At 36.0% G+C, this 13,311-nt stretch overlaps 1 protein-coding gene across 5 annotated transcripts in view; it reads right to left on the reverse strand.

The window, feature by feature from the left end:
* Positions 1–795: 795 nt before the first annotated feature.
* Lmbrd2 (LMBR1 domain containing 2) overlaps positions 796–13,311 on the reverse strand; it is a 73,973-nt gene continuing 61,457 nt past the window's right edge. For 4 of the 5 annotated variants that reach the window (XM_017800342.2, XM_017800341.2, XM_029567783.1 and 1 more), the window contains 2 exons: positions 9,121–9,247; positions 796–6,911 (listed from right to left, as the gene is read on the reverse strand). In XM_017800342.2, coding sequence (XP_017655831.1) covers positions 6,851–6,911; positions 9,121–9,247 — 188 coding nt within the window. In that variant the 3' untranslated portion in view covers positions 796–6,850. The remainder of the gene's footprint in view (positions 6,912–9,120; positions 9,248–13,311) is intronic. The other variant, XM_008842068.3, reaches the window with a different exon arrangement.

The following is a 13,311-nucleotide window of genomic DNA, read 5'->3' on the forward strand; positions in this document are numbered from 1 at the left end:
AGAAATACTTTTCTGCACTGAGTTATCTTTGTTCATGTGGCTCATTTCTAGGTTCTTTATTCTGAGCAACTGATATGGAAATTTTCTCACCAATATCAATGTCTTAGTTATTGTAGATTTATGTAAACCTTGAAGTCAGGTAGTGTTCAGCTTTGTAGACTTCATTTTTTCAATACTGTGTTGGGTCTTGTGGGGTTCTGCCTCTCCCCATAAAACAGTTTGATAATATCTACAAAATAATTTACTAGGGCTATGAGTTGAATTGCATTAAGTCTGTAGGTCAAATTAGGAACAATTCACATCTTTAAAAAATTGAGCATTCCTAGTCATACATATGAACTTATTTTGTGGTTTTCTCAAAGGTATCTTGTACAGATTTTGTTAGAATTATGCCCAAGTATTTTAGTTTTAGGGTGCCAATGTACATGTCACTGTGCTTTTAATTTCAAATTTCAACTGTTTATTTTGGGCATGAAGGAAAGCAACCGCTTATGTTTTCTTGGTTAGGCTGACCAGAGTTCTATCACTTTTACTGATGATTTCAAACAGCTTTTGGTTTTTTTTTTTTTTTTTCCTGTTGCCTCCCTACTTTCAGTGTCACTGAGTTGTACACGTTTTATAGTTACTCTCACTTTAATTATGGACATAAGGCAAAACAGATCCTAAAGTACCTGATTTAATTATTTATCTTTCAACATTCTTATAATATTTAGCAGTAAATTGCAAGGAATAAAGAATATCTAAACCTTCTCAAAACAGTTTAATCTCAGTTAAGATACATAGCCAGCAAACTTGTTTGTAGTTCATAGAAATGTACTTTATTTCATGCCAAGCTCCTTAAGTTTCTATATTTTAATAATGAATCGTATAAACATTTCAAAAAATTCATTACATCACAATAAGCTACAACACTACAAAGGAATCACAAGTCAATGAATTTGTCAAAATCAAACTGAGGGAACACTGTGCATAGATAAGGCTGCAGATGCTAAGTTAATTATTAGTAGCACTTTGTAACTTCTTCCCAATATATATTTGAAAATGTAGTGAGACTCCATGGTAGAAAAAAAAACAGTTGAACTTACAACCAGCTGGCCAGGTAGGAACATTTGTTATTATACAACCAATAATAAAGGCTGATTAAAGGTAAACGGGCATCATGCACAACAAAATGAAAACAGTTAATATTTTGAAAAATTATGATTGGATACACATTTGGAAATATTTATCTTCTATTTCATCTAGTCAATTGAATTATACAAAGGTAAAATAACAAGATCATTGTTAATGAAATGCAAAAATTAGGCTGATGGCATACTTTTCTTGAGTACTGGCATATATGAAAAGAAACTCAGGAGATACAGGTGTATTTGAAATTCACAGGAGAGTACTGAATTTTATCCTAAGGCAACAGGTTAGGTCAGAACTTATTTGAAGATGATTTTAAAACTACTTAAAAGCAATACTACAATTAGTTACCTACAAAAACATTTACAAAAAATTAAATACCAGGAAAAACATCAATAATTAGAGTTTCGTACTTTTCAATGCTATAATTTATACAAACAAATATATTAGGTTACAGTAATTTAAAAGATAGGTCTACATATTCTCTATCTTCTAAAATGAGAAATATCCTTCAAGTTGTTTCCAAAATACAGACAAAAACAAATCCATTGGATTACCTAAAAAATAAATAAATAATACAGTCTCTCCCCTAAAATTTGGTAGGGAAGATGCTAGCAAGTATCCTTTTCATAAATACAATTCTAAGTGGGTAAGTGATATTATTTATGCAAGTAATACCAGCTCTAAGCAATGTTGTGCAGTTTTATCAGCTGCAAGTTTACCCTACATTTGTCTGCCACAGTAAACCACTCTCCCTACTGTTTTGCACCAAGTACAGTAAAAATTCTCCTTTTACAAAATGATTTGTAACCAAGATAACCACAAAAAAAAAGGTTTGGGGGGGGCAGTTAATTTTCTCCAAGGAGTATATAAGAAACAAGTATCTTTAGGATAGCAATGAGGAGAGAATTATGTCAAATGTGTATTAAGAAATTTAAAAATTATAACAAGACCTCATCTGATCTCAATGACTAACCCTTTGAAAATGGAAATAAAATTTTAGTTCCACCTGGCAAATATGGAAAGGTTCAGAGGTAAGAGCACGCTCCCTTGGCAGAGGAAGAACAGTACCTGCCCCACTAGACAGGTGGCTCATAGTGCCTGGTGTCAGGAGCTGGCAATGGTGATAATCTGCCAAGTTTCTGGGCAGAGAAAGTCACTGATTTAGAAGCACTCTACCTAAAGGAATTCATATTTTACAAAGTCTCCTATAACCCTCTTTATTTAATTGTTCATTCTTTCCCAAGGAAAATTTTAACGATGTATATTATTTGTTAATTTCTTTTTATGATAAAATGTCTCATGGTTCTTAATGTTTTGGGGTTTTAAATAATTTTTACACAAAAATTTTACGGTGAAAATAATTTTTACTGCAGTGCCCTCCTTAGTGATCTAAAAGAAAACACAATGAGCAAGCGCACTTCACATTTACATTTAGAAATTGCTTAGCTGTCTAGCAAAATCTGTGTTACTATGTTAGGAACAATACTGCTATTTCAAGTAGTGGGATTTGTAATCAGAAGTAGTTCCTTTGAGTGCACTGCTCATTAAAAACAACTGCGGATATAAAACAAATAGAAGAGAAAAATCTGTCAACATACTGAAAATTACATGATAAGAGGAGGATGGGAAGAAGAGCAGGAGGGAAGGAACGGGAGACAAAAAAGACAAAACCCTAAATCCACTTACTTATTAGTATTTAAAATACAGTTCATTAGACTTTGAAGATTCAAGTATGTGAAGATTTCTCAGGGACATGTTTTTGTCGCTTAGTACATATAAACGTACATCCGTGTGATTTTCAGGCACGGACCATTCAAATCCTAAGTACAAATCTCACTTACAGTATAAGCTATAATAATAGAGTTCATTTTCCCTTTAATATGGTAATCAAAATACCATTAAGAACATTCCTTGGACCTACTAAAGGTATAAAAATGAGGTTTGTAAATGTACATAAATGAAATCTGTTCATTAACAAGCTGAAGTACACTTTAAAAATCACACAGTGGCTGGGTGTGGTGGCACAAGCCTTTAATCCCAACACTTGGAAAACAGAGGCAGGTGACTCTCTGTGAGTTTAAGGCCAGCCTGGTCTGCATAGCGAATTCCAGGCCAGCTGGGGCTACAGGGAGACCCTGTCTCAAAAAAAGAACGAAAAACAACAACAAAACAAACAGACAAACGAACAAAACCACACAGTGACTTTTCTATCCACATTTAATTTGGTTATATATTATCCTTATATTGTAGAAATGACAATTTAAACAAATTGTAGAGCCCCCAAACAAATCAGTTGGCAATACTTCTTTTTAAATGTTTAGACTATTGAGTCTTTGATCTGTTTTTATTAAGGGAAACTTTTTGTTTGTTTTATGAGACAGGGTCTCCCAGTAGCCCCAGCTGTCCTGGAACTTGCTATGGAAACCAGGTTGGCCTCCACCTCACATTGCCTGCTTCTGCCTCCTAAGTGTTGGGATTAAAGGCCTAAGGGAAATTTTTAATGTTTTTATTTAGCTCTTAGCAATTTTGTGAAATGAGGACCTCTTGTGTGATGAAATTATTCTAAAGCCCTTGTATTCATGTGGTTAAAAGCCAATTTTGATAATTAGATTGGTATGTTGTTTCTTATTTTAAGAATTCAACAAAAGTGCTCTATTAATAAAAAGGTTATGCAGCTTAAAAAAATAAATTAGCAATATATAGGTGACTCATGAAATTTATCTTTTTTTCTATAACGTCTGTTATTAATTTGCTGTATATTCTTGCCTAACAATTATTTGAAAACTAATTTATCTGGGTGCTGCAGCATATACCTGTAATCCCAGCACTCATGAGGTAAAGGCAAGAAGGATCAGGAGTTCAAGGTCATCCTCAGCTATATAGTAAGTTTGAAGCCAGCCAGGGCTATATGAGGCCCTATCTCAAAAAAACAAAAACAAAACTTTAGACAACTCTAAATATAATTGTTATCATGTAAGACATCAGAGTGTGCCATAAACAAATCTAAGAAATGCATGTTGCACCGGGCGTGGTGGTGCATGCCTTTAATCCCAGAACTCTGGAAGCAGAGGCAGGAGGATCTCTGTGAGATTGAGGCCAGTCTAGTCTACAAAGTGAGTTGTACGTCAGCCTGCATGGCAGGGAGACTCTCAAAAAGAGAGAAAGAAGCGCATGTTGCATGTAAAGCACATGGAATTTATAGGACTATTTTGCACTAGATGTTGCTGCATGTTAAGTGTCCCAAAACAGAAAAAAAAATTGTGCAGACTATTGGTGTTTTACACAGAGTGGCTTAATTAATATTAACTCATATCCCATTAAATAAACTCAGTCTTCCAGATTAAATGATTATTACCTTTTAAAACTCAAATTTACTCAGCCAGATAACTTTACTACATGGTTGCTTATAAGATCCTGTAAGATAAACTCTGTTTTAAAGTATGAATACCCTGGATCATTGAAACAACCAAAATTTGTTATGGAAACAACTCGGAAGTCATAAACAGATCTGTGAAGTGTATGCATAGATATATATGCTTCAATTAATGTAATCATAAAATTTAGTAATAAGGGAGAGAAAGTACTAACATTCCTCTATATAGTCCAATCAAATTTATCTTAGGGCACTGCAAAAGTTAGTTATAAAGTCAGGTACTTGCCTTTTTATGCCTTTACTCCTATAATAGCATCTGAGTATTAAAGAGAAAATCTAACAAAAAATTATACTTAAAAATATTCCAAAGTGAACTCATATGCTAAATGATGAAACACTATTTAATAGGTCTATGAATGAATTAGTCAAAAGAGTTTTTGCATTGAGGACTTGTATGCTTCTCAAAATTAAACCCCTTCTGTGGTGATCATCTTCCCTACCCACCACTCCCAGGTACTACCAGAGAAAACAACAGCACAGCTAACAATTTTCATTGTCTTTCTAAACTTCAGTCCATAATCATCATCTTACTCCCTCATAATAGTCTTGTGAGGAAAATCAGTAGGTAAATAGCAAATACTTTCTTCAATCTGAAAATGAAGAAACTGAGGCACTAAAAGGTTACATGATCTGCCTGATGTATTTAAGGAGTCAATCACTAAAATAGCATCACTGTTCCTTGCCAACTAGTCTCTGATTGCATGTCACATAAAAAGTTATGTGTTATGTTTCCTCAAATGAGCAGGCTATTCAACCATCAATTCAGAGTGAATCTACCTACTGATGATTATTTTAAGGGGATTTAATTTCAAAGGTCATAAGAAATGCAACCATAAAAAAAAAGATAATTAGGATGTGCGCTATCTTTTCAGTACCTGCACAGAGCTATGTCCTCAAATTTTTACATAATGAGACTTGTTAAAGAACAAAATAAAAGATTTAAATTTATGACTCAGAGAAGGATTATCTTCAAAAACATAATCATACTGTTAGGATGACCATAAAATTCTCCTACAAATGGAGATACAAGAGAGACTGAGAGTGAGGACTACTAATAATTGCAAGGATAATAGGTGTTAGACAAGTTCAAGAGTAAGTTATCCAGGCAGCATGGATTCTGTAAGAGTTAGAAATATTTCAGGGCCACAAAAAACTCCCTGCAAGCATGTCGTGCTCAACCACACTCACGGTGTAATAAAACACTGGTCCTTTAAAACATAATACACAACTTTGGCTTAAATACATAGCTTAAAACAACCAATTTAAAATAATAAGCATGTTTAACAAACAAGCTGTTTCTACACATTTCTATTCTAATGTATTTTTCTATTTTTTTCTAAGCCATAATTTAAGCGCTAGCAATAATAGTGAATGAATTTATTTTTCTTTTTACCTTTGAATAGCCATGTTTTCTTTTCAGAAAGTATTAAGCATCTTTTAGATATTAGAGAATTTTGAGATTGCTTTGGCTATTAAAAAGTATTCACCATTAATATTTAGGATTTCTTCTTGAATTGAATGATCAATATTGTCAATATGCCAAATGTAAAGGTGAATTTTTTTCTCTAAAATGAAAATATTTTACAAAGTAATATTACCAAAACCATAAAAAGATCCAGTTACTACAAAGACTGCAAAGAATAATACATCACCCGATTAGAGTTCACATGCTAAAGATATCAATTGAAGTATAATCTTAATTACACATGCAAAAACCCCACCAATTTGTATACAGATCTTAATAAGAGCTTTTTACATTCAGTTAGGTCTGATAAGTTAGCATTGTTTTAAGACATGAGTTTTGTGATATGGTTATTATCTCAGATCTCAATTCACTTTCATTTCTTTGGGAAATACATGTTGAAAAAACCTTTTTTGAAATAGCAAGAATATAAATCACAATAATAAAACTATGCCATTTAATATGACTTATGGTTTCTTTGGACCTTAAAATACCTTTCCTGAAAAAAAAATTAATCTGAAACCAACTGAGTTACATGTTCTTAACATATACCAATCTTTATCATTAATCCAATCCTTCCACTGTATCTACACTTCTAAGGCAAACACTGAAGATGGGATGTAATGAATCCTACTAGAAAACATGATGTTCTAGTAAATGAACAATAACCTATTATTATTAAGACGTGATTAATTCTCACTGCCTTTTCTGTTATCCTAACACTTTTCATGGTGAGTATAGAGAATTCTAGGGCATGAAGCTGCTCATAAAGGCTGAACTGATGTGTTGACCTTGATTACTAGATCCATAAATTTCTACAGACTTTAGATATCTTCAAATATTATGCTGGAAGACATGGAGAGATATCGTCCACCAGGTTGATACCTAAAAAGTGAACATACAGAAATGATCTGAGGCATTGAAATGATAAAGGAAAAGAAAAATTAGAAAACATTAAAACAAAAAGCATAATTTGTAATGATTGTAAAATCTATTCAGTAGCTGAAAAAAAAAGCTCTACCTCCCAAGAATATTATCAAAAAGGACTTGATTATAAATGGACCAGAAAGTGTTTTGAAGACTAAGATATCTAGGCTATATATCTATATCTATATATATTATATATTAAAGTCTCTCTATATGTTATATATATTATAGCCTCTCTATATATAGATATATATTATATATAGGCTAGAGTGAAGGATAGAAACAAAATGGGTGTGAGTGTGTGTGTATAAGTAAGACACATTCTGGAGACCATTTTAATAACCACTCTTAATTGTTAAATACAAACAGAATACTCTAGGAATTTTGCTGCTTACAGGAAATAATAAATAGCTTTATACATGTGATACTTTTTTATTTTTCAAGTTAGCACACAAAGTGATGAGTTTCATTTTGGTATTTTCTATACATGGGTTTCATTGTGGTATTTTCTTTACACTTTGTTCATACGTCCTTCCCCCACTGTCCACCCCCCTTCTTGCTGGCCCCCTTCCCCTCCACAAGTAGTCCCCTCTTTTGCTTTTATGTGCCATTACTCTCTCTTTTTTCTTCACTTCTACCTCCTTTAAGATCATTTCTTCATCTCTCATATCCCCCGTCCTACTTTTGCCCCCCTCTTCCATGTATAAATTTAAATCTATACTCTATATATGTATAGAGAAAATGTTATGCTTGTCTTTTTGAGTCTGGCTAATTTCACTGAACATGGTTTTTAGATGTATCCATTTTCCTGGAAAGTCATGTTTACATTTGTCTTTACAGTTGAATTATCTGTTGATGGACATCTCAGTTGGCTCCATTTCTTAGCTACCATGAATAATGAAGCAGTAAACATAGACGTGCAAGTATCCCCGTGGTATGCTGACTTAAGCTATCGAAAGTTACTTCATACTAGGATAGCTGGCTCTTACAGCTGTTTTATTGTTGTGCTTTTTGTTTTATTATTTTCTCATAGCATAGTAGTTGAAGACATAGGCTCTACAGTTAAGAGTACTGGGAGTAAAATACCAGACTCACCACTTAAAAGATGTGTGACTCTCTAGACAAATTACTGATTTGTCTAGATCCAAAGGAATTTTAATAATAAAATAAAATGTTAAAGCACTTATATTGTGCCTAACATCAAAACATATTACAATATTAAATACAATAAATTTCATAAGTGGTACTTTCATAAATAGGGATATAAAATAGTCATGATTCTTTGTTATATAGTTCAATTCTTCTTATCTATAATACCTAGGCACAGATATAGAAATAACGACATCTATTTCAATTACAACTACAGAATCATATTTTTGTTTTTTGAGGCAGGGATCACTATATTTCTGATGCTGGCCTTGAACCCACTTTGTTCCTCCTGTTTCAGCCACCCAAATGCTGGGATTACAAGGCATGTGCTACCACAGTTAGCAGAATGCTGTAATTTTTTTAAAACATAAAATAGTATAAAAAGGTATCAAGGGCTAGGGTAGGGATGTAGTTGGTAGATATTTGCTGAGCACAACGCCCTGATTCAGTTCTCTAGCACCAACAAATTGGGTGTGGTGGTGCATGCCTATATTCCTAGGAGGCAGAAGCAGGAGGAACAGAAGTTCAAGGTCATGTCAGACATGCAGGAAGCTGAAGGGTAATCTGGGCTATATAAGACAGTCTCACCAGGTGTGGTGGCGCATGCCTTTGATCACAGCACTTGGGAGGCAGAGGCAGGCAGATCTCTGTGAGTTCGAGGCCAGCCTGGTCTACATAGTGAGTTTCAGGTCAGCTGGGGCTACTGGGAGACCCTGTATCAAAAAAGACCATTAAAAAAAAAAAAACTCGGTCTCCACAAAGGAAACAAAACAAAAAAGGTATCGAAAGCTACTTCATATATTTTTTATTGAAAATGAAGATTTTTTTTTTCTTTTATGATGGTCATCTAATCAGGGCCTTGTACATGCCAGGCAAGAAGGAGGCTACCACCAAACTACATCCCCAGACCAAGATTTTTTTTATGTCAAATTATCATTTGTTGTCAAGCTCGTCATCTCAGCATGTCATTAAAATTTCACAGGAATACTAGAGGCAAAATGACACATTCAGAACTTACCTTCCTGATTCAGATTCAAGAGGATCATCAGTAAATGTTTCTGCATTAAAATCCAAAGGCTCTGCATCTTGGAGAAGTTCTATTCGGTCCCTTTCAGTTCTGTTGTTAGCCCTGGTATATTTGGATGCTGCTCAAAAGGAAAAAAAGATACTTCTCTATTGTCTTTTAACTTATACATTACAGTCTATAGACTAATGGGGGAAAAAAATCAAGACTGTAAAGGATTTAAATGCTGGTTGTGAATCATGACAAATATAAGTTATTTGGTTTTTTAAGAATCAGATTAAAGATGGTGGGTTCGGCCCTCCATTAGTATAGAGGCTCTGATCTCAGCAGACCACCAGACAGAGAGTGCTGAGTTCTGGTCTCCCTCAGACAGAGGGCCAGAGAGCCCCAGAGTCCCCCTCATCCTGCCTCCACATGGTAATGAGCTTCCCCTAACTGCACCATACCCATCCCCCTACCTGGGGAATTCTTGAGGCCCCTCCCAAGGCCCCAGGGCAGATCTAGCTTTGGTAGGCTAAGGCTAAAATCCTTGCAGATAGCCTGAGAGAGTGGGTTCAGACCTCCATTGGTGTAGAGGCTCTGATCTCAGCAGACAACCAGGGAGTGCCAAGTTCTGGCGTCCCTCTGGTCTCCCTCAGGCAGAATGCCTGATAATGCCTGAGAGTCCCCAGATCTGGCCTCCACGTGAAGAAGCCTGAGTGTACCTGAGTGGAACTTGAATTGGGCTTCTGTGGGTACTCCTGAACAGCTGATCTGAAGCCATCAGTTCCCTCCAAATTAAACCTGAGAGAACCTGAACCCTGTACCAAACAGCTTTACATAACCAATAAAGAAAGGATCTAGGCACCCAGATAATAAACAGAAGCATACTTCAACTTAATTCTCATATCCGTATCATAAACAAAAGAAATTCACATGCCAAAATCACAACTAAAGAATAACAAAATGGAAAGCTAAAACACTATGTCCTCCCCAAACTCCACCAATCCTGTAGAAGACTTCTACAAGGAGAACCCCCTAGAGATAACCCAGGACACTGAATTTAAAAGAACAATCATGAACATGATTAAGGAATTCAACAAATTTAAAGAACATGTGAACAAACAAATCAAAGAACTAAACGAAGATAAGGAATAACTTCTGAATGAATTCACAAAAGAGATGGAAACATTGATGAAAAGTCAGGCAGAAATGAAGAAGGAAGTGAAAAATTCGATAAGCCAATGTGGAACAACAGGGGAAAGCCTCACCACTAGAATGAATGAAATGGAAAACAGAATATCCACACTGGAGGATAAAGTTGAAGAACTGGACCACTCAAACAAAGATTATGGAAAAAAAAATGTAAAGACACAGGAATGGAATACACAACAGATGTGGGAAACCATGAAAAGACCAAATCGACAGATCATATGAATAGAGGAAGAAGAATATCAGGTTAATGGTGTCGGCCAGATCTTAAAAAGGATTATAGAAGAGAATTTCCCGAAATTAAGGAAAGACATCCCCATACAGATACAGGAAGCACAAAGAACACCAAAAAGACAGGATCAGAAAAGAAACTACCCACGACATATCATAGTAAAAACACCACATGTACAGAACAAAGAGAGGACACTGAAAGCAGCAAAAGAAAAACAACAAGTCACATACAAAGGAAAGCCCATCAGAATTACAGCTAACTTATCAATGCAAACTATGAAAGCCAGAAGAGCCTGGACCAAGGTAGTTCTAGTTCTACATGCTAATAGATGCCAGCCCAGAATACTTTACCCAGCAAAAATGTCTATTATAGTTAAGGGGGAAAGAAAAAGCTTCCATGACACAAATAGCCTGAAAGAATACATGTCCACAAAACCAGCCCTTCAAAGAATACTCGAAGTAATACAGAGAGCAGAGAGAGAAACAACTATACCCTAGGGGCAACGAAAGAAAATAAACAAAGGTATAATCAAGGAAACACAAAATTAGACAAAACACAAACAGCAATCAAAATGACAGCAACCAATACACACCTTTCAATAAAAACCCTAAATATTAATGGACTGAACTCCCCAGTCAAAAGACACAGGATAAGTGAATGGATTAAGAAACAAAATCCATCTCTTTGCTGTCTGCAAGAAACCCATCTCACCTTCAAGGACAGGCACTACCTCAAGGTAAAAGGATGGAAAAGAATATACCAAGCAAATGGCACTAAGAAACAAGCAGCAGTTGCAATTCTAATATCTGATAAAACAGAAGGAAAACTAATCAGAAGAGATAAGGAGCGTCACTTCATTCTGATCAAAGGAACAGTTAACCAAGAAGAAATTACAATCCTTAATATATATGCACCAAACTATGCTGCACCGAAATTCTTAAAAACAACACTATAGGACTTTAAGACACAGATTAACCCCAACTCAGTAATAATAGGGGACTTCAATACCCCACTGTCTCCATTAGACAGGTGAACTGGACAAAGAATAAAAAGAGATGTCTGAATTAAATACCATACATCAAATGGACCTAACAGACATCTTTTAAATATTCCACCCAAGCACCAAAGAATATACTTTCTACTAAGCAACCCATGGAACTTTCAAAAATTGACCACCTACTGGGCCACATAACAAACCTCAACAAATACAAAAAAAAAATTGAAGTAATCCCATGCATTCTATTGGACCACAATGCAATAAAGCTCAAAATCAATCACTACACGAACTCATGGCAATTGAACAACACACTGCTAAACATCGAGTGGGTCAAAGGAGAAATTAAGAAAGAAATAAAAGAATTGCTGGAATTCAATGAAAAGGACAGTACAACACAACAAAACCTCTGGGATACTTTAAAAGCAGTCCTACGTGGGGCGTGGTGGTGCAAGCCTTTAATCCCAGCACTCTGGAGATAGAGGCAGGCGGATCTCTGTGAGTTCAAGGCCTGCCTGGTCTACATAGTGAGCTCCAGGACAGCTGCAGCTACAGGGAGACCCTGTCTCAAAAAGACAAAAAACAAAAACAAACAAACAAAAAAAAGCAGTCCTAAGAGGGAAGTTTATAGCTCTAAGTGCCTATATTAAAAAATTAGAAAGAGCCCAAATAAATGACCTAACCCTGAGACTCAAGACACTGGAAAAGCAAGACCAAATGAAACCCAAACCAAGCAGAATAGAAGAAATAGCAAAAATCAAAGCAGAAATCAATGTAATAGAAACCCAAAGAATCAATGAATCTAAGAGCTGGTCTTTGAAAAGCTAACCAAGATAGACAGATCCTTAGTCCAGTTAACCAAAAGAAAGAGCAAATCCAAATTAACAAAACCAAAGATGAAAGAGGAAACACAAGAGACACCCAAAAGATCCAGATCATTATAAGGGACTTTATTTTTTTATTATTATTATTATTTTCTTTTTTTGAGGCAGTGTCTCCTTGTAGCTCCAGCTGTCCTGGAACTCACTATATAGACTAGGCTGGCCTTGAACTCACAAAGATCCACCTGCCTCTGCCTCCCGAGTGCGATTAAAGGCGTACAAGGTATGTGCCACCACGCCCAGCATGAAGGTTCTTAAACATACAAGTCTTTAATTTTGGCAGTGTCCAATTCATCTACTATTCTGTGGTTGCCCCTATTTTTGGTGTCCTACTTAAGTTAGTAAAAGAATTTTAAAACTAACGATATTTGTTTAGTTACAATAAAAGCTTTCTATTTATGTCTATAAATATATTCCTATTTCACTGACAAAGTCCATATATCAAGTAATGTGTAATCTGTAAACTGTAATGTCCTTATTGTATTGTGATTTCAGATTAATAACCTGGGGAACCTGTGCTGCTTCCTGATCCTTTTCTCCCAAGCCAGCTTGGTGCCTTCCTTGGGCTCCAGGAGCACTGCTTCCGAGGGACCTGGACCCGTCCTCACCTCTCCCTGCTCCCCGGACCTGCACCACTGCCTAATTCTCCTGGCCCGCTCTCCTGCCCTCAGGCTTCTCTTGGGGTAAGTCTACCGCACAGCCCTCCACACCTTGACTTCCAGCCGCGTTCACCCTTCCATCTCCCCCGCTGTTCTCTACTCCTAGCTTGGGCCCTGTGCCATTCCCAGTCTTGGGGCGCCAGACACCTGGGGAGCCAGTACTGCTTCCTGACCTTTTTCACCCCAACCGGCTTGGTGCCTTCCTTGGGCCCCAGGAGCACTGCCTCT

Source organism: Nannospalax galili, unplaced genomic scaffold (assembly GCF_000622305.1).
Source record: "Nannospalax galili isolate Female #2095 unplaced genomic scaffold, S.galili_v1.0 scaffold139, whole genome shotgun sequence".
Classification (NCBI taxonomy): domain Eukaryota; kingdom Metazoa; phylum Chordata; class Mammalia; order Rodentia; family Spalacidae; genus Nannospalax; species Nannospalax galili.